The 20838-nt window shown below is 51.5% G+C and overlaps 1 protein-coding gene across 1 annotated transcript in view; it reads right to left on the reverse strand.

Annotated features, from left to right (window-relative positions):
* LOC144180262 (endothelin-converting enzyme homolog) overlaps positions 1–20145 on the reverse strand; it is a 34496-nt gene extending 14351 nt beyond the window's left edge. Inside the window, exons 1-4 of the mRNA XM_077708639.1 lie at positions 19592–20145; positions 18874–18987; positions 15892–16170; positions 5719–6146 (exon numbers count right to left, since the gene is read on the reverse strand). Coding sequence (XP_077564765.1) covers positions 5719–6146; positions 15892–16170; positions 18874–18979 — 813 coding nt within the window. The 5' untranslated portion in view covers positions 18980–18987; positions 19592–20145. The remainder of the gene's footprint in view (positions 1–5718; positions 6147–15891; positions 16171–18873; positions 18988–19591) is intronic.
* Positions 20146–20838: the final 693 nt, after the last annotated feature.

Here is a 20838-nt window from a genome sequence, read left to right on the forward strand (position 1 = left end):
ATTCGAAACTTCTTTGATTATCATAAAATTCGAAACCCTCATTCAGAGACTGCGTAGATTCGCGTCAGCAGTGTTGCTGCATAATAATACGAGAACAAATTCTTAGGTAAATTCAGTTTCGTTGGAGGCATCGATGCCTTGCGTAAAAGTTTTATTTATAGGACAACAAGAGGCATTTTGTAGCCTTACTTTCCCGTATACCCAGATATCGAAATAAACGTTGTGATGCACTCGAAGAAGTAATGTAGTGCAGAGTGGGTTGTAAATATTTAGCATGTTTTGTGCAATGTTGCACCTTCTATTGACATATTTGCACCCTTTATTTTAATACCCAAACCAGAGGGTGCCGTGGTGAACACCCGGAATCAGCACCCTTTCCGGCTGCTGTTGCACCCTTTTAAACGGCTGTTTACAACATTTATTTTGAAGCACCCTCATGTTAAGGTGCCGGAGCTAAATTAGGGTGCTTAAAAGGTGCAAAAAGGGTGTAAAATGTTGAGTGCATCCTTTCAGCACCCTTAAGGGTGCAAAAATGTTTAGTGTGAAGCTGAGGGCTAACATGGAAGAGTGGCTCAAAGAGGCAAAGGCTTTCGGAGAGCACGACAAGGTAGTTGAGTGCTTCGGTCGAGCAGTTTTACCGCCGTCTACCAGAAAACCCGAGACTCTGGGTGCAAGATAGGCCAGGGGTAAATACTGTGGATCATGCAGCTCAGCTAGCCGACGAGTTCGTCGCACGACGAGGTGCGCAGGGGCCGAAAGACGGCCAAAAAGAGTTCAGGCCGAGGCCTGATAAGTCAGGGCTTAAAGGCAGAGCTCCCCAGGAAGGCGGTGGAGCAAGGGAAGTCGTTGCCCACACTAAACTCTTTTACACCCTTTTTTGGCCGAAAAGGGAGTAAAAATCTTCCCCGAGGCTAACACCCCTAAAAGGTGTTTTGGCAAAAAAAGAGTGTATGGATGAAAAAAGGGCGTTGAGCTCAACACCCTAAAAAAAGGGCGTTGAGCATCGTCACACCTTTTTTTAAAGGTAACGGCATGCGCAGGGGCAATCTGAATCGGCGGAGCGCGCAGCATTCAATTCAAACAGTCAATACGCACAAGTTACAGTTAGAACACTAATGAATTGAGCAAGAAAACCAACGGGATGCAAGCGGTACAGGGAGTGTATACTTACTTAGTAATACATGTGCTGTTCTTGCTTTTATATCCAGCAGAGGAAAGCCCCCCGATCGAGTCGGTGAGCTTGTTGCAAAAAACAGATATTTAGCTCTAATTCTGGAGGTATGGATTTTACTATGAAGATATACAAATCAACACGCGGATATGCAAAAAAGTTTTAATCATAAGGTAATTTTCGTGTTCCATAAGTTATAGAATTTTATTAAATGTCAAACAAATCTTCCCCGCCACCTCAACGCCCTTCAAAAAGGGTGTTCATTATTTCAACACCGTTTTTCTCAGAAGGGTGTAAAGCTACAAATTAGGGGTTCGAAACTAAGAAAAAGGTCGTAAAGAAAAAGGGTGTAAGAAAAAAGGTGTAAGAAAAGACCGCCAACTAAGAAAAAAGGATAAGAAAAAAGGTGAAGAGACCTCCAACTTTGGAGGCATTTTGTACTTGTTTACACGGGTGGACTGAAGATTTTCTACAAGCGGGGGTGTGTTGGACCTCACGATGTTTAAACCAATATGAATTGACATAATTTATTACCAGTGAAGCTCTTTAAGCTTGAGCTAGTTTCGGTGGCGTTAGCAAAAAATACACATAAAAGGAGCTGCGGCACCTGTAAAGGGTGCACCACCGCAGATAGGGTATTATAACAGTGAAGTCGACTTTCGAGCTTGTTAGAGTGTGAGCACAAGGGGCGTATGCGTATGCGCACCTCTTACTGTACCATTTCAAAGGTACCAGTATTTTTTTGGATTCTAAAAGGCAAAAAAATTGGTGCTGCTTGCAATAGTGGTGCAAGGCTGGAGAAACAGCATAGCTGGGGGCCGACCTAGCTTGTTTCCCCCTTGGATCCCTTGGCAGTGCGGGAGGGGGGAACACGCTGGAACAGCCTTGTAAAATCCGGTTAAACTTGGCCTCACCCCTCAGCCGTCATCCTAGCTTAGCAAGAACATTGCAAAGCTTAGCAAGCATAACAAAACTTAGCAATACCGGAAGAAACTAGGTCGAACCCCAGCTCCGCTGTTCTTTTTTTGCAACTGAACCCCTATTTCACACCGTTTCAACACCCTACAGAAAGCCAAGCGTGTTGCAGTCGGACACCCTTTGCGCCACACGACTACAGTCTTTTTTTCATTTTGAAGGTTCAAATTGGTGTTTCACGTGCCAAAGCCATACTTGGGGTATGAGATGCACCGCATATGGAAATGAGCGATCATTGCATACGATCAATTATTTTTTTTTGCGTTTGACATTTTTTTGCGAGTAGAGAAGTATATGAGGAGATGTCTTGTTCTTTACAGTGCTGTTGTGCATCCAAGCATGGCCTTATTCAATGAACAGTTGAACACCTTTTCCACGCCCTTTCAACACCCTAAGAAAAACCAAGGGTGTTGAAGTTGATCAACACCCTTTTTTTCGCCCAAAAAGGGTGTAGAGCTACGAGAAGAGTGCTGAGATTCAAGAAAAAGGGCGTAAAGGCCTCCCAACACCCTTTTCCACTTATGCTATACCCTTTTTGGCTAAAAGGGTGTAAAGTTTAGTGATAGGGAAACTGGCCGCGAAAACGAAAAGAGCAGAAGACGCTGCGGAGCAGCGCAGAAAGAAAACTTTTGAAGCGCGCAGACAGGCTGCGTGTTACAACTGCGGCGAGACGCGACATTTCGCTGCGAGTTGCAAAAAGGGAAAACTCGTCTTTCACATGCTAGATCAGAGTGAGGACAGTATGCAGTTTCTAGAGCCGTATGTTCCTGAGCTCGTGGTCAACGGTAAACCGTGCCGAGTTCTTCGCGACTCCGCGGCGACGGTAGACGTGATCCACCCTTCGTACGTTGAACCGGATCAGCTGACGGGGCAGTGTCTTTGGGTGAAGCAGGCCATAGAAGCACGAAATGTGCGCCTGCCGATTGCCAAGGTCAGCATCGGAGGTCCATTTGTCACACATGCGGCAGTATCCATCCCCACTACTTCTTCCGGAATACAGGCACCTATTTTCGAACAGGTCGGATCAGCTGTTACGCGAGAAGGGGCACAATTTCGAGAAACTGCCGAGGAAAAAACCAGCTGGGCTCGCTGAAAAGGGCTGAAGTAACGATAGTGCCGCCACCTCTAAGAGGAACGGCGAAACTTAGACAGATAGCGAGGATGGGGCATTTCCGGAGGCCCACAACAGAGGGCAGCGTAAGTACACTGTGTGTAAGGACCCTACAGTGAGCGGAGATGTGTCATCGTCGCCATGTTCGAAGTCCGCAGGTTCACGGGAGGCCTTGAAAACGGCTGCTGACCCTAAGGCGTGCAGTTCGCAGGCTACCGACGTTCCGCGGGAAAGCCTAAACCGTGACGTTAGCGAAAGGAGCCAACACGAGTCCATTGAAACGAAAGTTGTTTCTCCGGACGCGAGTTCCGAACCGAGCAACGCTGTGGCAGAGCTGGCAGTCGAGACACTGAACGATGTTCACAGGGAAGCTAAGCGTGACGACGACGCCACCACTGAGCGAGTCACTAGCGTTCCACCTGAAACTCAGATACTCGATGTCAGGAAACGGCCAGCCGAGCACGTAGCCATTCCGGTGTCGCTGGGGTTGAGCCGTCGTCTGAGACCGGGCCGCCCGTGCCCAAATTGGCCTTGACAGCCGGAAACGTGAGCGAAAACGCCCTGCGGTGTTCGCTTGCCGACAGTGTCGCAAACAAATGCGGCAAGAGCTCTCATGCGCGCCTGCCGAGTGGCAGCGCCGCACGCTCGCTTTGCGCTGGGTCTCAGCGGACCTCGAAGCGGCCGAGAACGAAAGCGCACGCCTTGATCGAGCGGTGGAAAGTAGGGCAGTTTTCTCCGCGCCCTCGAGACACGTCTCGGAAGAAGGCCGATGTCCTCTCGACCGGTCGCAGTCGCTTTCAGAGAACGGGTGCACCTAAAGTGCGGTACAAAAGGGGGAAAGCTCAGGGCAATGACGAGAGCTCAAATCGCAGCTCTCTGCGCGAGAAGTGGCCTATAGACGCCTGTCTTTCCCAATTTCATTGCTTTTCCTGAAGCAGGTTTCGCCCTTTACTATTACGTTTTTTTGTGTGTGGGACACTTCCAATCACGCGAAATGTCACCTTTCAGGTTTGTGTGCTTGTCTAAAGTACTGCTGGGCTAAAATATAACTAGTGTAGTTATTTATTCGCGTATTTTTTCGCAACTAAAGGCCTGGTAGAGCTTCAGTGTGGATTTGTCTTCACACTTGCCAGCGATGCGGTTGTGTCTTCCTGTGTTCTGTTACTTGCCTGAACAAGCCAGAGACGTTCTTGGCGGGCCGAGCACTCCTCTCCAAAACCTTCCCTTCGGACAATGGTTGAAGACCCTTATCCATCGGGATCTCGGACCCCCGGCGGAGAAGCTTTTACGATTGAGCCCGCCATTGGGCTTTGTTTCAACACTCCTCGGCTGTGCGGCGAAGCCTCCACTACGTGCGCCTTTCAAGCGACCCCCCCCCCCGTGTCGGTGACTCATGCTTTTACGTCTCGACAAGCCTGGGTCTCTGGCGCCTATCTTTCGGCGCGTTTCAAAACTTCGGCGGTTGCCGACGAGGCAGGCTTCAACGCGGCCCAAGGACACAGAGGCCCCGCGTCCGCAGCGGAGTCCTCCTCTCTCCCCTCTCTCGGACTCAGCGTGCGCCGCTACTATCGACTGCTCACGAACTCTGGAAAAAGTTGTGTGTGTCTGTGCCTTCGTATCGCGTGCACAATCTAGAGGGAACGCTTGTTTCGACCGTTAGCGTTGTGGGTATAAATAAGAACCCTCCAAGCACTGTAGTTCATTCCTGTTTGAGCAGTAAATCAATGCTGTCACTCTGCTCGAGTTCTGTACAGTGACCTCGCCCGTCGGGGCATTGTTCTTTGGCTTCGGCTCACCTCTCGCTATGGAAGTAAACAGTTACGTTAGCCTACGGCTTCTGGGCTTCTTCACGGCTGCAACAGCGGCTGGACGCTCGCTTCACACCACGCTACCAAACGTATGTCGGAGGCGACGGAGTTCGGCTCGGGTCGGCCTTCCCGGTCGCAACAACTGTTGTCAGAGGTGGGATGACAACGTACCCAACAAAGTGTAGATCGTCTTTCGAAAATTTCCCGACATGAATGTGACTTGACATCTCTAACTTGGTTAGTTACGCGAAGTTAAGCTCACATATTGCAGGAAATACCACCAAGTCGACGCCATCTGCAACAAATTTAGCTTATCTGAGTGTCATTCCTGGATGTCGATAATCGAAGACCATGGATGTACGAAAAACATTTTTAGAAAATGTTGCCTAGCCACGAGCATGGACAAACATCAGTTCCGCAATTTGAAAGCTGCTGCCTAATATCTGCAAATAAACGCTTTACGTGATCATCACTCAGTCGTATATTTAACGACTGCTGTGTGCGCATATTTTGTGACAGCCACCACCACTCAGACCCGAGTACCGTACAAAACATTTATCACACCTAGCCGATTTCAAGAACGCTCTGTAGGTTCAAAGAAGACGTGCAAAAGAGAGGGTCTACACCACAGGAGATGGAGAAGAATAGAGTACCTGCCCGAGCGAGCCGTAGTTGTAGGCGTGCGCGGCGTCGTCGAAGTAGACGGGCTCCTGGATGATACCGGCCGGCAGGACGACCGTGTTTCCTGGCGCGTAGTAGGCGTTCACCTTGTGTGCGTGCGTCATTGCCAGGTCGTAGTTGAGGCCTCCCTTGCGCTGCAGGAAGCGGCGCAGCGCCAGCCACGAGGCCAGCGAGCGGTCGGGACGCAGGTCCGCCAGCGCCGCGAAGTACGCGTCCAGCTTGGCCTCGTTCTCCAGGGACGGCGGGAAGCCCACGGCCAGCCGCATCGCGGACGCCTTGCGCACCGCCACGGCGCGGGTTCGGCCCCTTAGCCAGGGCGCGGAACGCAGGGTGGACACCAGGGCGCTCTGGATGCGCTGCGCCATGGCCCGGGCGGCCGAGGTCGTGCTCGGGGACACCGCTGCGGCAGCCGACCGGACCTGTTTACCGTGCACGTTCCACGCAGTGCATGCCGAAGCTTTTACAGCTCGGGGAGCGCGCAGAGAGACTTATTTCGCCAGCAGTGCTCCAAGCCAAGTGGAGGAAAATGATGCACGAAGTAGCGGCTGCTTCCGGTCTGCGACCTTGCGGTCCGTCGGTGTGCTCGAAGTGCGCCCTGGGGGTCGTTTTCTCATTTACCGAAAGCTGTTCGACAATACTGAAATCAAAGTCCATTAACGATACTTTCGTCTGGGTGATTTACCCCTTACGCAAAATTTAGCCCGAAGAAATATGCTGCGACCCTTTGATTTGCAGTCGCGGATTGTCTGCCGTCGACCGGGATGTAGTGCAGTGTTATTTTTGCACGTGCATTGCTACGGTGTCTCCTGCCCCGATCCCGGCTATACAGGAGTGTGAAATCGAAGAGCCAGTCGCGCTCATCGAGTACAGTTAAGTCGGCTCTTGAGGTGTCAATTACAACCCCTGGAGGGAATGTAGCTGCGGCGGGAAAGGGAGGCTCCGTGGGTGGCAGGGGGATGCATGCGCACTTGTCACACAACCAAGCTGGGTGCTCATTCCACCCAGGAACTTGGAAAATAAGTCACCTAGCGGCCATGGTCTGCCTTAAAAGCACCAAGAGAAGACACGCAAGTGATGTTGACCGCTCGGTCTATCCCCACATGTGAATCGCTGTGCGTAACGCATGCTTCGAGGCCGCCATTTTTGTTTCGTTCTGATTCCCGCATGCACTGAACAAAACACCGTTCGCGCATTTTAACGTCAGCCCACAGCAGCTGAACACGTTCACCTCCCCGTTGTTCCTGCTGACCCCCGCGACCTTATCAGTGCGTTTACCCGGTCTCCTGTTGTCGACAAGGGCTCCCCAATAGACGATCCTTTGCCTTTCAGGTTACGTCGGAGACATAGCATTCAGATCCTCGGTGTTCGTTTGTAGGCGCTTCGCCGCACGAAGCCCACTTGTGGGGCGAAGCCAGCCTGCAGTGCGCACCCCGTCCCTGGCCATACCAAGCACGCACGTGGTGTTCGCGATGTCAGGCAGCGCGTGCACGTGGCGGGTACAGTACGTGACACGTGTACATTACAAACGATTGGCAACGTAGAGAATGACGAAGTCACGAGTATGCCCACTCGCATTTTGCCTACACCGCAGTGAAAGCACATTTGTGGATAATTTGCGGGGAAATTAGTCAGGCGAGGTGGGTCACAAATGGAGGTGTAGACAAGAGATCACTGACAACCACTTATGCTGAAATTACAAAAAATGTCCAGCAGTTTCAAAAAGCATAATGTTATGCACAATAATCCCTTGAAAAAGGAGAATCGGTTCTATCTAAAGGGACCCTGCAACACTCTTTGTGTAGTGCAAGTAAACCTGCGCCCCGTTTAGATTACACTGCCAGGAATAGCTGAGCCAAATATTACACGTGCACGTGAAGCGGTAAGCGCACAAATCTCTGTGGAATACGCGGAAAAACCAACCATGCTTTCTTCAATTCTCCTCATTATATGCACCCCTGGCATTCCCTAAACACGTCAGTTGGGCCATGGCTGTCAACTTCGCGGCTTATTTCTCGCATTTCCTGTGACGATTCACCGTTGTACGTCAGCGCTGTGTACCAACCTCTTCTATGCCAGAACCTGTACGCATAGTTTTGGTGTTTCTTTTGCGTTTGAGTGACGGACTCAATACTCCCCTTTCAACAAGACCACGCGACAACAAACATTTATTCCTCAAAAAAAAAGGAACTGGCGATTAGATACTCCCTACTGCGATATTTGGGAGCAGCAGCAGTGCTCTGAGGCAGCACTTACTTGTGGGTTCTCTCGACGGTGAGCCTCTGCGGCGGCGGCACGAAGTGCGCCTCAGGAAGGCACCGCGAACTGCGTCTTAAGCGAACGCACATCATAGTCACACGCACGCCCCCTTCACGTTTTCACCAAGCGTCGCGCCGTCGAGCACCTCGTGCGGGCACAGCATACTGCCCCCTGCCCTCTCCCACCGCAGCCTTTCGGAGAGCGCTGGCTCGCGCCGCAACGACTAACCGCCCTCCCCTCCCAATTTCGCGACACTCTCCTCCTTTTCTTTCTTTCATCGTTCGCTTTTTCTTTCACTCGTCGGTCTTGCCATCGTTCACTCGGTTACGCCGAAAACGCGGCTCAACCCAGAGACGGCCGCCAAAGGGCTGCGCCCTAAAACGCCCTACCAGCCTGAGCGCGCGCTTGCGAGCAGGCAGCCATGCCTGCTTTTTTGTGGCACCAGACAGGAAATAGACTCCTCCGCGCTGCAGAGAAAAGGAGAAAACTTCCAGGCCGCCGAAGAGGACGCCGCGAACCGCCCCCCTCTGCGGCGGAGAGCGCGCAGCTTTCGTCGCGTTGTCCGCGGTCGAGTTGAGAGGGAACAATTACGCGCGATTTCTCATCGCGCATAGTTTCAGTGATAATGAACGGATTTTCATAATTATTGAGGGAGGAGATTGCTGGGACAATAGAGTTCGCCCCAAAATACATTCCTAAGAGTCTATGGTAAGTGTTGCAGGGTCCCTTTAAAGCCATAATTCCAGTGCTGGCTTGGCGATGTGAATGAAGGTGGCGTTAATGTACATTTATACAACAACAAAAGGTCGGTGGTATACAAAAAAATCGGGAAGGTTCATACAGATAAATCCGGAAGAGGTTAATTGAAGATACTACTCATATGTTAACTGACGGTCTTGCTAAGCACTTGAACAGTGGCGTAACACGATAGTTTTGTAAGCTGAGAACAGCATTCCAACAGAGGGCAAACGATCATGCAGCGTGGAGTCGGGAGCTGTGCTCCCTTTGCGGCTCTGGTGGGTCCGGCGAAATACTCTCCCCGCGCACATTGCGGCGGATGGTGCCTGCCACACTGCATTTATTCTACGACCGTTGCCTTTTACTGCCACTATAGACACCCCAGAACAGTTTCTCCAAAGGAAAGATCTTCGTCGCGCCACACGAGCTCTAACTCCACCGTGTGGAACGGACCTCCCTAGCAGACTCGCTCGCTGGGAGGAGGTCTTGCTGCGAAGACTTCGTGTTGGTGTAGCCCTCTCTCCCGCCGTTACCCGGGAGTGGCCACTGGCCACCACGTTACCATGCCCCGTTCGCACAGAACTGCCCCTTTTGCACGGCTCCTGCCGAAGAGGCGGACACTGTACATTTGCTGTGGACTTGCCCTTCCTTGGAAGCGGCGAGAACAAGACACCTCCGAAGCACAGGCCTCCACCCTGGCAGACCACCTGACCTTCATCGGTGGATTTGGGGACCCCATCATCGCTCCCTCCTTGCGTTTCTTCGCGAAACGGGGGTTAATCTATACCTGTGACGTAGTATTTATGCCAACGGGCATACTATCGCCGCAATAAAAAAATTAAAAAAAAAATGAAGGAGAAAGCTAAAATAACTCTACACCGTAGTCCCGGCGGCAGCCCGTAATATTGCCGCGAACCATACATTGGGTTTGTTTATTTGTGTTTTGCTTTTACCGCCCGGCTGCGCCGGTCTGCGTTATCTCTGCGCCAAGGGAAGCGCGTCTTCCATTCTTTCTTTCTGTGCCGCATGTGTTATCTGTTGTGATAGGGAGAGCATTCCGATCTAACGTGAACAGCCCAGAATAATCTTCTTGGATCTACTATGTTCTCGATGCGAATCGACGTTTTGAGAACCACGCGCGCCGAAAGATAAAAAGCCTGCAGTGCGGACGCCGGGGCATTCGATTCGACGACACTCGCCTGTGCAAGTCACTTTGTTGACCGCTGCTTCGCCGCCTCTGTATTCTTTTGAGTTGTTATGGGAGCACAATTGTTCGCTCCAATAAACGGGTTTCTCATTCAAGACAACTGCATCGTCCTTGTCTTCGTGACATCTGGTGGAGGTGCTGGGTACGCACCCTCCATGCCCACTACAACCTCGGGAAGCCGTCAAGCCAGTCCAATAAGAGCCACCCTCCGCCAGCAAGATTTACCATCCGAGTTCGGTTTGATGCCAGAAGAGCCCAAGAAAAGGAACGCTGCAACCAACACCATGGTGCAAGAAACAACGTCGCGTATCGTCCTGCAGCAGCCCCGGGAACCGCCATCGTTTCAGGGAGCCCCCGCTGAAGACCCCGAAGAATGGTTGGAGAAGCTGGAGCGCGTCCGCATCTTCAACAGGTGGGACGACGAAGAAACTTTCCGGCATGGCTTCTTTTACTTAGAAGATGCTGCTCGAACTTGGTTCGAGAGCCATGAGAGTTCTTTGACCGACTGGACTCACTTCAAAAGGGAGTTCCTTAAGACATTTACTACCGTTGTGAGAAAAGAGCGAGCTGCGCTTTTGCTTGAAACTCGGACACAACACCCCAACGAATGGGTCGTGATCTTCGTTGAGGAGATGAAGCAACTATTTCGCCGCGCGGACCCCGAAATGACGGAAGAAAAGAAGTTACGCTTCTTGATGCGCGGTGTGAAGGAGGAGCTGTTTGCAGGACTTGTCCGCAACCCGCCCAAAACCATCACTGAATTCGTGACCGAAGCCAGCACCATTGAGAAAGCCCTCGAAATGCGTGCTAAGCAGTATGACCGCAACTTTGTTGGCGCGGCCAATGCGAACGACTTTGGCAGCACGCGGATCCCGGCCGACAGCCTACGCGAGACTATCCGCGCAATAGTGAGAGAGGAGCTGCGGAAACTTCTCCCAACGCCGCCGCAGCCCCAAGTCGCTTCCCTCACCGACGTGATTAGAGAAGAAGTGCAACAAGCGTTGGGAACTTCTACGCCATCCGAGGTACCCCGAGAGCCACAAGCTATGACATACTCCGCGGCTGTTCGTCGACCCCGCCCTGCTCCAACACGCCGTCAAGAGGCCCCGCCGTACCGCCGCCCACTGTCACCCGCCCGACCCCCGGTAGCCCGAAACCAGACGCCGAGGAAGACGGACGTATGGCGAACTCCCGATAACCGTCCTCTGTGCTACCACTGCGGAGAGGCCGACCACATTTACCGTCGCTGCCCATAAAGAGACTCGGACTGCGTGGTTTCTCCGTCGACGCACCTCGCCCTCTCCCTGGCCAACGACCACGTGAGATCGACGAGTATCTATCTGAAACCAGCCGTGGCCCAGCGCGTTTCAACCGTTCGCCGTCGCCCTACCCCTACCAATCGCCGAACCGCCGTAGCAACGCTGACTTCGCCCGTGGAAGGTCCCCCAGCCCACGCGGGGGAAACTAAAGGCGGCAACTTCTGGAGGTGAAGTTGCTCTACGGCGAAAAACTGGAAACCCTCCAACGACGCAAGGACGCGCTGAAGACAGTGATTCACGACATGCCCTCATCCCGACGACCCGACCTAACCCTGACGAGACTCCCGAACACGACCACAGCTACACGGCGCGACGCGTACCCGACCTGACCGAGACGTCCGTTGAGAAGACGACGACAACGACGATGCACAGTGCCCGACCATCAACACGTACAAGCAGAGATACGACGCCCCGACGAACCCGGAACTCGAGGACGACTGCATCTGACGTCAAGGTGTCCATCGACGGCTTTGACGTAGTCGCCCTCGTAGACACGGGAGCTGACTATTCGGTAATGAGCGGACCATTTGCGTCTAAACTGAAGAAAGTTATGACCAGATGGGACGGTCCGCACATACGCACAGCAGGAGGCCACCTCGTGACGCCAAGTGGAACGTGCACATCGCGCGTCACCATAGACGGCACAACGTACCCTGCGGCGTTCGTCGTTCTGCCTAACTGCTCCCGCGACGTGATTCTCGGAATGGACTTTTTGACGGACAACGGCGCAATAATTGATCTGCAGACCAAGTCGATAACATTTTCCTCCAATCACTCCACGACGCCGCAGCCGAACCCCGATCACCGTGCTGCTGTCAGGATCGCCGACGATCACATCACCCTGCCACCCCGCGCAAGCTTGATGATCGCCGTCTACTGTGAGGATGCTGCTTCTGACATCGACGCTATCGTAGAGAGTGATCGAAGGTTGCTTCTCGACCGCGGTGTCTCCGTCGCAAGAGGCATTGCGCACTTTAAGCAACGCCAATCTCACGTTTTGGTCACTAATTTCACCGAAGAGTACCAGCATTTAAACAAGGGAGCTGCAATTGCGTTCCTCGAAGAAACGCAAGAAGCAAGTAATGTGATCGCAGTCGCCGACTTTGAAAGCACACCCGTAGAAACATTCAAGCTCCCGCAACCATTCGACGTGAATCCGGCGCTACCGCAAGAACAACGGAAAAAATTATTGGCTTTGCTGCGTCGCTATAGCGAATGTTTTTCGTCGAGCGCAAAACTACGTCAGACCCCTCTAGTGAAGCACCGAATAATAACCGAAGATGGAGCCCGACCTACCCGACAGTCACCGTACCGCGTCTCTTCACACGAACGGGAAGCCATCCGGACTCAAGTCGACGACATGCTGAGCGATGACATTATACAGCCATCGAAAAGCCCCTGGGCTGCGCCCGTCGTACTCGTAAAGAAAAAAGACGGCACATTAAGGTTTTGCGTTGACTACCGGCGACTGAACAAAATCACGAAAAAGGACGTGTACCCCCTCCCCCGAATCGACGACGCCCTCGACCACCTCTGCCACGCGAAGTACTTCTCATCGATGGACCTGAAGACCGGCTACTGGCAAATTGAAGTGGACGAGAGAGACCGAGAGAAGACTGCGTTTATAACCCCAGACGGCCTATACGAGTTCAAGGTGATGCCGTTTGGGCTGTGCACAGCACCAGCGACGTTTCAAAGAGTCATGGACACTGTGCTAGCTGGCCTTAAGTGGCACACCTGCCTCGTATACCTCGACGACGTAGTGGTATTCGCCCGGACTTTCGACGAACACCTTGCAAGGTTGGAGTCTGTACTCGAGGCCATTCGTACGTCGGGGTTGACGCTGAAGCCTGAAAAGTGCCGTTTCGCATACGGGGAACTCAAGTTCTTGGGCCACGTCGTCAACGCCGCGGGAGTCCTACCTGACCCGGCAAAAACTTCAGCCATTGCGAACTTCCCAAGGCCGAAAGACAAGAAGGGCGTGCGGAGATTTCTCGGGTTGTGCGCATACTACCGGCGCTTCGTCGCAAACTTCGCACGCATTGCAGAGCCACTCACGCGCTTGACGAAAGATAGCACCCCTTTCAGCTGGGAAAACGACCAAGAAAAAGCATTCGGCGAGCTGCAAAAACGCCTGCAAAGCCCGCCCGTGCTCGCTCATTTCGACGGAAATGCCGAAACGGAAATGCATACGGACGCCAGTGATATAGGCTTGGGTGCCGTCCTTGTCCAAAAGCAAAGCGGCTGCGAAAGGGTAATTGCCTATGCTAGCCGTGGTCTGTCGAAGGAGGAGAAAAACTATTCTGCCTCTGAGAAAGAGTGCCTGGCTATTATATGGGCGATTTCAAAATTTCGCCCATACGTGTATGGAAGGCCATTCAAGGTTGTAACAGACCACCATGCGCTGTGTTGGCTCGCCAATTTGAAGGACCCCTCTGGCCGTCTTGGGCGGTGGAGCTTGCGCCTTCAGGAGTTCGACGTTACAGTCGTTTATAAATCCGGCAGGAAACACTCCGACGCCGACTGCCTGTCCCGCGCCCCCGTCGACCCACCACCACAAGACTCTGATGAAGACAGCGCGTTCTTCGGGATCGTGACGGAGAGCGACCTAGCCGCGGCAGCGTGCCGACCCCGACTTCCGCGTCATAATCGAGTACCTCGAGGGATGCAACGTTGCCGTTTCTAGGACCTTCAAACGCAGCTTACCAGCATTCAGCCTGAGAAACTCCGTCCTTGTGAAGAAGAATTTCAGCCCCGGAACAAGAGCGAATTACCTTCTCGTCATCCCCGCGGACCTTCGTGACGAAATTTTGGAAGCGTGCCACGACGACCCGTCTTCCGGACATCTGGGCACAGCCCGCACTATTGGAAAAATCAAGGCGAGGTACTACTGGCCCGGCCTTACCTCTGACGTCACCCACTACGTCCGGAGCTGCCGTGACTGCCAGCGACGAAAAACTCCGCCGACAAGACCCGCCGGACTTCTGCAACCGATCGCCGTCCCATCGAGACCATTTCAACAGATTGGAATGGACCTTTTAGGCCCGTTCCCTACGTCACGATCACAGAACAAGTGGATTGTCGTAGCGACAGACTACATGACGCGCTACGCAGAGACCGCCGCTCTTCCGAGGGGGACTGCACAAGAAGTGGCGAAGTTCTTTATAAGCCAAGTTGTGCTGCGACATGGAGCCCCGGAAGTCCTAATCACAGACCGCGGAACGGCATTTACTGCGGAGCTGATGCAAGGAGTATTACGCTACAGCAACACGGATCACCGAAGAACGACGGCGTACCACCCCCAAACGAACGGACTAACAGAACGTCTGAACAAGACAATCGCAGATATGCTGTCAATGTACGTTGACGTTGAACATAAGACTTGGGACGAAGTGCTCCCGTATGTCACGTTTGCGTACAACACGGCTATCCAGGAGACGACACAGCTGACGCCGTTCGAGCTTGTCTACGGTAGAAGGCCGACTACGATGCTCGACGCCATGCTTCCGCACGTAGAAGACGACGACCTCAACGCCGACGTCCACGGATATCTTCAACGTGCGGAGGAGGCCCGCCAGCTCGCTCGAGTTCGTATAACGGACCAGCAGCTGGTGGATGCGGGCCGCTACAACCTCCGACGCAGAGACGCCGAGTACCAACCAGGGGATCGTGTGTGGGTTTGGACTCCCATCCGACGACGCGGACTCAGTGAGAAGCTCCTGCGACGGTATTTCGGACCCTACCAGATTCTACGACGTGTTGGCCAACTTACCTACGAAGTGATCCCTGATGGTGACTCCGGCACATCACGACAACGCAGGCGGCCTGAAGTCGTCCACGTGGTTCGCCTAAAACCTTTCTACGGACGATGACGAACTTTTATTTTCATTTGTTCGGACTGTCGCTTATGTTAGCATCGGGTCGATGCACTCTTAGAGGGGGGGGGGGGTAATGCCGCGAACCATACATTGGGTTTGTTTATTTGTGTTTTGCTTTTACCGCCCGGCTGCGCCGGTCTGCGTTATCTCTGCGCCAAGGGAAGCGCGTCTTCCATTCTTTCTTTCTGTGCCGCATGTGTTATCTGTTGTGATAGGGAGAGCATTCCGATCTAACGTGAACAGCCCAGAATAATCTTCTTGGATCTACTATGTTCTCGATGCGAATCGACGTTTCGAGAACCACGCGCGCCGAAAGATAAAAAGCCTGCAGTGCGGACGCCGGGGCATTCGATTCGACGACACTCGCCTGTGCAAGTCACTTTGTTGACCGCTGCTTCGCCGCCTCTGTATTCTTTTGAGTTGTTATGGGAGCACAAGTTCGCTCCAATAAACGGGTTTCTCATTCAAGACAACTGCATCGTCCTTGTCTTCGTGACAATATTGGCGCCCTGTGCGGCCACCCAGTCGCTCACCCCTGATCTCAGCTTTATGCACTCCACGAAACAGCCGCAGCTTCGAAGTGGTTTGCTTGTGAAGACACGACAACCGAGCAGGCAAAAATTTTGCAGATCAAAACGCGTCACAAACTGGGCATAATATGGTCTAATGAGGTTCTCTCTCTTCCATGAGATACCACCATAATTTCAGTGATACTGCCCTAAGTGGCGGACCGCGTGGGGCTCTTACCTCTGAAAAGATGAACGGCCATGATAGCAAGCTCTGCTTCGGCGGCCACCCGCTGCACGCAGAAGTTGTTCAGCTGTCTCGCGTCCGTGGGCAGGAAGCGTCCGCTCGCGTACGGCGCCAGCTCGCGCACCACGCCCCACCAGAGGAGCGTGCGTGCTGTGCTCGGGTCTCCCGTCATCAGCCGGGACAGCAGAGACAGCGCCAGCGGGCGCGCGTACATGTCGTCGTCGTCGTCCGACGAAGGGTTGGTCCGACCACGGATCACGTGCAACCAACGCTCTTTCGAGGGAGGCATGCGGACACGATTCAACTTACAGTCCCAGTCGTGCATCGATTCCATGGCGTCTATCATTGTTCACGGGGAATCTTTCCCTTTGGTTTCTTCATTTAAATCGAACGTCTATTTTAAGATCCGCTGTGTATGAAGGCGTGTTAGAGATGCGTTCGTTGATAAAAAAATTCCGGAATTTGGGCCGTAAGGGCTGTCATACGCCTTCTAATCGGTGCGTGTGGCTTGAGGACAAAGATGCGGCAGCGAAACTTGCTGCCTTAATTGTGATCCTGCTGATTCTCCCCTCCTGATTGGTGATTGAGTTTGATTAACCTTTTGCAACACATACAGAAGGCTCTGCCTCTGGGGATGGCTTGGGATGATAAAACCCACGAGCAATTGATTTGTGTCTGTTTAGGAATTAAGCGGGACTTATAAGAAAATTGGAATCGTCACAACTATAGGTTTTCCCGTTCAATTTAATCCAATTGCCATACGATTTCATCCACGTGCCAGGTAATTTAATCCAAACACCATCTAATAATTCATCCAGGTGCCAGCGAATTTAATCTAAGTGCCAACCAATTGAATCCGGTTGCCAAACCAAATTAATCCAGCTGTCAGAAGGTTGCTCAGGAGTTGTTTGTGCGAAATTAGGCGCAGCTTTGCGTACTTTATACACGTTGTGGGGTGAAAACGTGGTGTTTCTTGATACATTATGTGCAAAATACCTTATGCGCACAGCCCAATGGACATTTACTAAAATGCGCAGACCTAGAGAGAGCTATCTTTTTTGATGCGTTGGTGCCGCGTGCTGTAAGCTGATCGTCTTCAGGAGCGCTTTCGATAACTCACGTCCGAACTACCGTCCGCTCCTCGCGTTACAATTCCTTCGGAAGTTCCTTTGATAAGAACAGATTACTTAAATGCCCGTTGCACTCTGATTTCTAATCAATGAATGCTTTAGGAATATCGCGTCAGACGTGATTCATCTACGGCGTCAGAAATATCGCCTGCTCGCGTAACAATATATATATATATATATATGTGTGTGTATGTATACGCTGGCAAGTCTGCTGGCGCAACAATGTACGAGCAGACGATACTTCTGACGATCTCGCAGGCTATCAGCACACGGCATCAACGGATCAAACAAGACCACTCTCCTGGTCTGCGCGTGTTAGTTAATGTCCATTGCGCTGTGCGCATAATATATTTCGCACATAATGAATCAAGAAACACCACGTTTCACCACATCATGCGCAATAAAGTACGCAAAGCTGCCCCTCATTTCGCACAAAACACTCCTAAACAACCGTCTGACCCATGATCTGACCGCTGTATTAATTTGGTTGGCACTTGGATTAAATTTGCTAGCACCTGGAATGAATTATATGGCACTTGCACTAAATTAGGTGGAGTTTGAATTAAATTGGCTGGTGCCTGGATTAAATTGAGCGGGAAAACCTGTAGCCTGAAAGGAAGAAGCATGCAAGTCATTGGTTGTCTAAGCACTCTTCAGCTTGGCTGGTCAGCGGCACACATTAGCAGAGGTGACAGGGATGGTGGTGGGGAAATACCGGAATGACTACTGAGGTTAGGCTAGCTTTCAGGGGACAACGAAGACAAAACACAACCTTGTTTTGTTTGAAAAAAAAAAAAACAGCATTTAGTAACGCACTCAACTCCACTCCAGCTCTGGAAGACGTTGTTTCCCACCAGAAGGTAAGAAACTTGAAAAACAGTTTCAAATTTCGCGCTACACAAGTTCAGCAGGGCATATAACACAGGCAATGCCGGGGAGAAAAAAAAAACATTCTTTCCTCCGTCAGCAATACTAAAAACAGAACTATGAGTGTGCTACTTCCGTGTTAACATTTAGGTGGCCCGATGAAGCGGAACTGGAGGCATCGCTACAATTGCAGAGTCATGTTTATTGGCGGTGGCTTTCGTCAGCTTCCAACAATCACATAAACACGTCCCTGTGACGTCATAAGAATGGCAGAGATAGTGGCGAGTGGGCAGCTACCACCTCCTCTGCTTTTTTTTTAACGACCAGCCTAGTTGTTAAAAGTTCGCATTAACATTGACATCACTGTGATTGAGACAAAGAAGTCTTAAATTAACCAAACGTGTATTTTGTCTTCACAGTCCATCTTAAGTACGAGCTGAGGTGCAAATTTCTTACAGTAGACTTGCCTAGAACAGTCAAGGTGGCGCAAACAATCATACCCGCGGAAATGGTGTCATCATCCCTACTGCTGTCGACGTCCTCATAATAATCCTCATAAGCACCATGAACACGATTGCGTCGTCATAATTATCATTTTCCGTTTTATAGAGTGAATAAAAATATGACCAGCAATGTGGCACATTTAGAAAGCCTGTTGCACATACGATACTGCATGAGCCTTACTTAGAAATGTCCACTTCGCGGCAAGGTGGGTCAATGTGAGGTGAAGCCAACTTTTATCAACAAGGCGGTGTGAAAAGAAGTTAAAGGTCATTTGAACAAAATACTGCGTTTACGACTACATTTTAAATCTATAAGGCAATATGACGCTCTTGGCAACGACTCTTCCAGTCATCTATCCCACGTCAACGCACATCTTCGGTGTAGGGATTTTCTATAGTGCGAAATAAGGCGGCATCTATAAGCGCCCATGGACAGCAGCGTATGCTGTACCTGCTCTGGGCCCGTGAAAACTTACGGGAACTGATGGCATCGACTGAGTAAGCGCCCAGGTCTTTGATCTTGATCCAGAATGGAAAGGTTCGATTTGTCGCTTCCAGTGAGCGGTTGAGTTGAACCAGCATCACAGCGACTGCACGGGGGGAAAGTTACAAAGCATGCACAAGATGTTTCTTACTAACGTATGCATGCATGCACCACACGAACTAACATGCTCCACACGAACCAGATCTGTCGGGCAGTTTGCTGTTAACGAACCATAAACAAGGTCTTCGGTACGGGAGACCGACTTCGTTAAAAGTGATGATGACGATGTCCTGCCGCTGCAGTGCAGTTGGGAACCCGAAAAACATGGAAAAAAGCGCTCCCACCACAACGAGGGTTCATTGTATACTTTCGCTACTGTCTGTCCCGTTTGTGACGTCTGTGACAATGTACGTCCTTCGCGGGGACGGGCCCAAGCCGACCTTGAAGCGCCCGCAACGCTGGTATGGGCGACACGTACGCGCGGGGACCGGTCGGACCTCCTTCGTTCAACAACGTTCGCGCCATCCTTCTCTCCACGCAACCCGTGGACGACAATTACTTTGGCCATGCACACAACGAGAAAAGTCGTTCACCAGCAACTTTAGAATGCAAGCACGGCTGCAGCGAGTCCACCCAAAACATAGGATGCACCCACGAGCAACGAAAGATTTTTTTAAGCAGTTGCTTTGCTCACTTGCACAAAAACTTACCGCATGCAACGAGAGACGCCCGCAAAGATTACCGCACGCGATTACCATGCGACTGATCGTTACGACTGATCATCGGGACCGATTTGGCGTCGTACGCTCGTCGGGGGAGGCTTACGGCGTGCGACTGACGAGCCAGATGCAATGGGTGACCGGTAAAAAGCGCAAAGGCTCGTAGGTACGTCATATGCTACCGCCACTTCCGGTTCGAGATCTCTCCTGCCCTCCCGTACGCCTGCGTGCGCCGGCAGCTATCAGGCGCGTGTGCGCGCTGTTTATTTGTCACAGGGTGCTTACCTGTCAGATAAACCCCTGGTAGGGTCAATCCTTGTTATTTATCGAATTCCCGATGCATGAGCGTTTTTTTTTTTCGGTGGAAACATATAAACAACAAGCACACACGCGCGTGAAAGCCGACGGCATACGGGAGGCCAGGAGAGCTCCCGAACCGGAAGTGGCGGCTCTCCGCGGGAGAAAACAATGCACCCATGAGCCTTTGCGCTTTTTACCGGTCACCTATTGTACCATCGTTGCGACCTTCGTGCGGCAGCAGCCAATGAGAGCCCGAAGGTGTTGTAATGACGTCACCACGAAATCTTCTTTCAAAGCCCCGAGGAGGCGCTAGTGGTAGTTCCGAGTATCTGGGGGCACTATATCTCCGCCTTATCGGTTTGGGCTGCCTCTGGAATTTCAACCAGTGTTGGGTTTTTCGCATTCTTACAGCTGGCAGATAAGTGACTACGGAATGTTTTCAATGTCCAATGCCCAGATCATTGAAAACAATGATCTGGACTCTGCCACTTATATTTCACAAATGCGGTCATTCAGTCAGCACTAGCTGTAGGAGAAAACCAGCCAAAGTTATACGAGTGACATTTATATTGCTTTCATAATTTTACATGAGTAACATGTTATACGAGTAGTAAACCATGGCATAATTAGTGCATGTCAACACGGCTACCGGAAAGGCCTTTTAACAACCACGCAATTACTGGAAACTGTTCATGAAGTCTGTGCAGTATTAGATGAACAGGGGCGGATTGACATCATATTTCTCTATGTTGAATAAGCGTTTGATCGCGTATCTCACCAAAAGCGAAGCTTCAATCTATTATAAAAAACGAATTATTGCTGTCTTATATAGAAGCTTATCTTTAACGCCGGTGCCAAAGTGTAGACATTGAAGGTGTCTGCTCAAGTCCACAGCCATTTCAGTCCGGCATTCCGCAAGGGTCCGTCCTAGGACCATT

The sequence above is a fragment of the Haemaphysalis longicornis genome, unplaced genomic scaffold (assembly GCF_048455015.1).
Source record: "Haemaphysalis longicornis isolate Haplotype H1 unplaced genomic scaffold, Haemaphysalis longicornis Haplotype H1 scaffold_4, whole genome shotgun sequence".
Taxonomy (NCBI): domain Eukaryota; kingdom Metazoa; phylum Arthropoda; class Arachnida; order Ixodida; family Ixodidae; genus Haemaphysalis; species Haemaphysalis longicornis.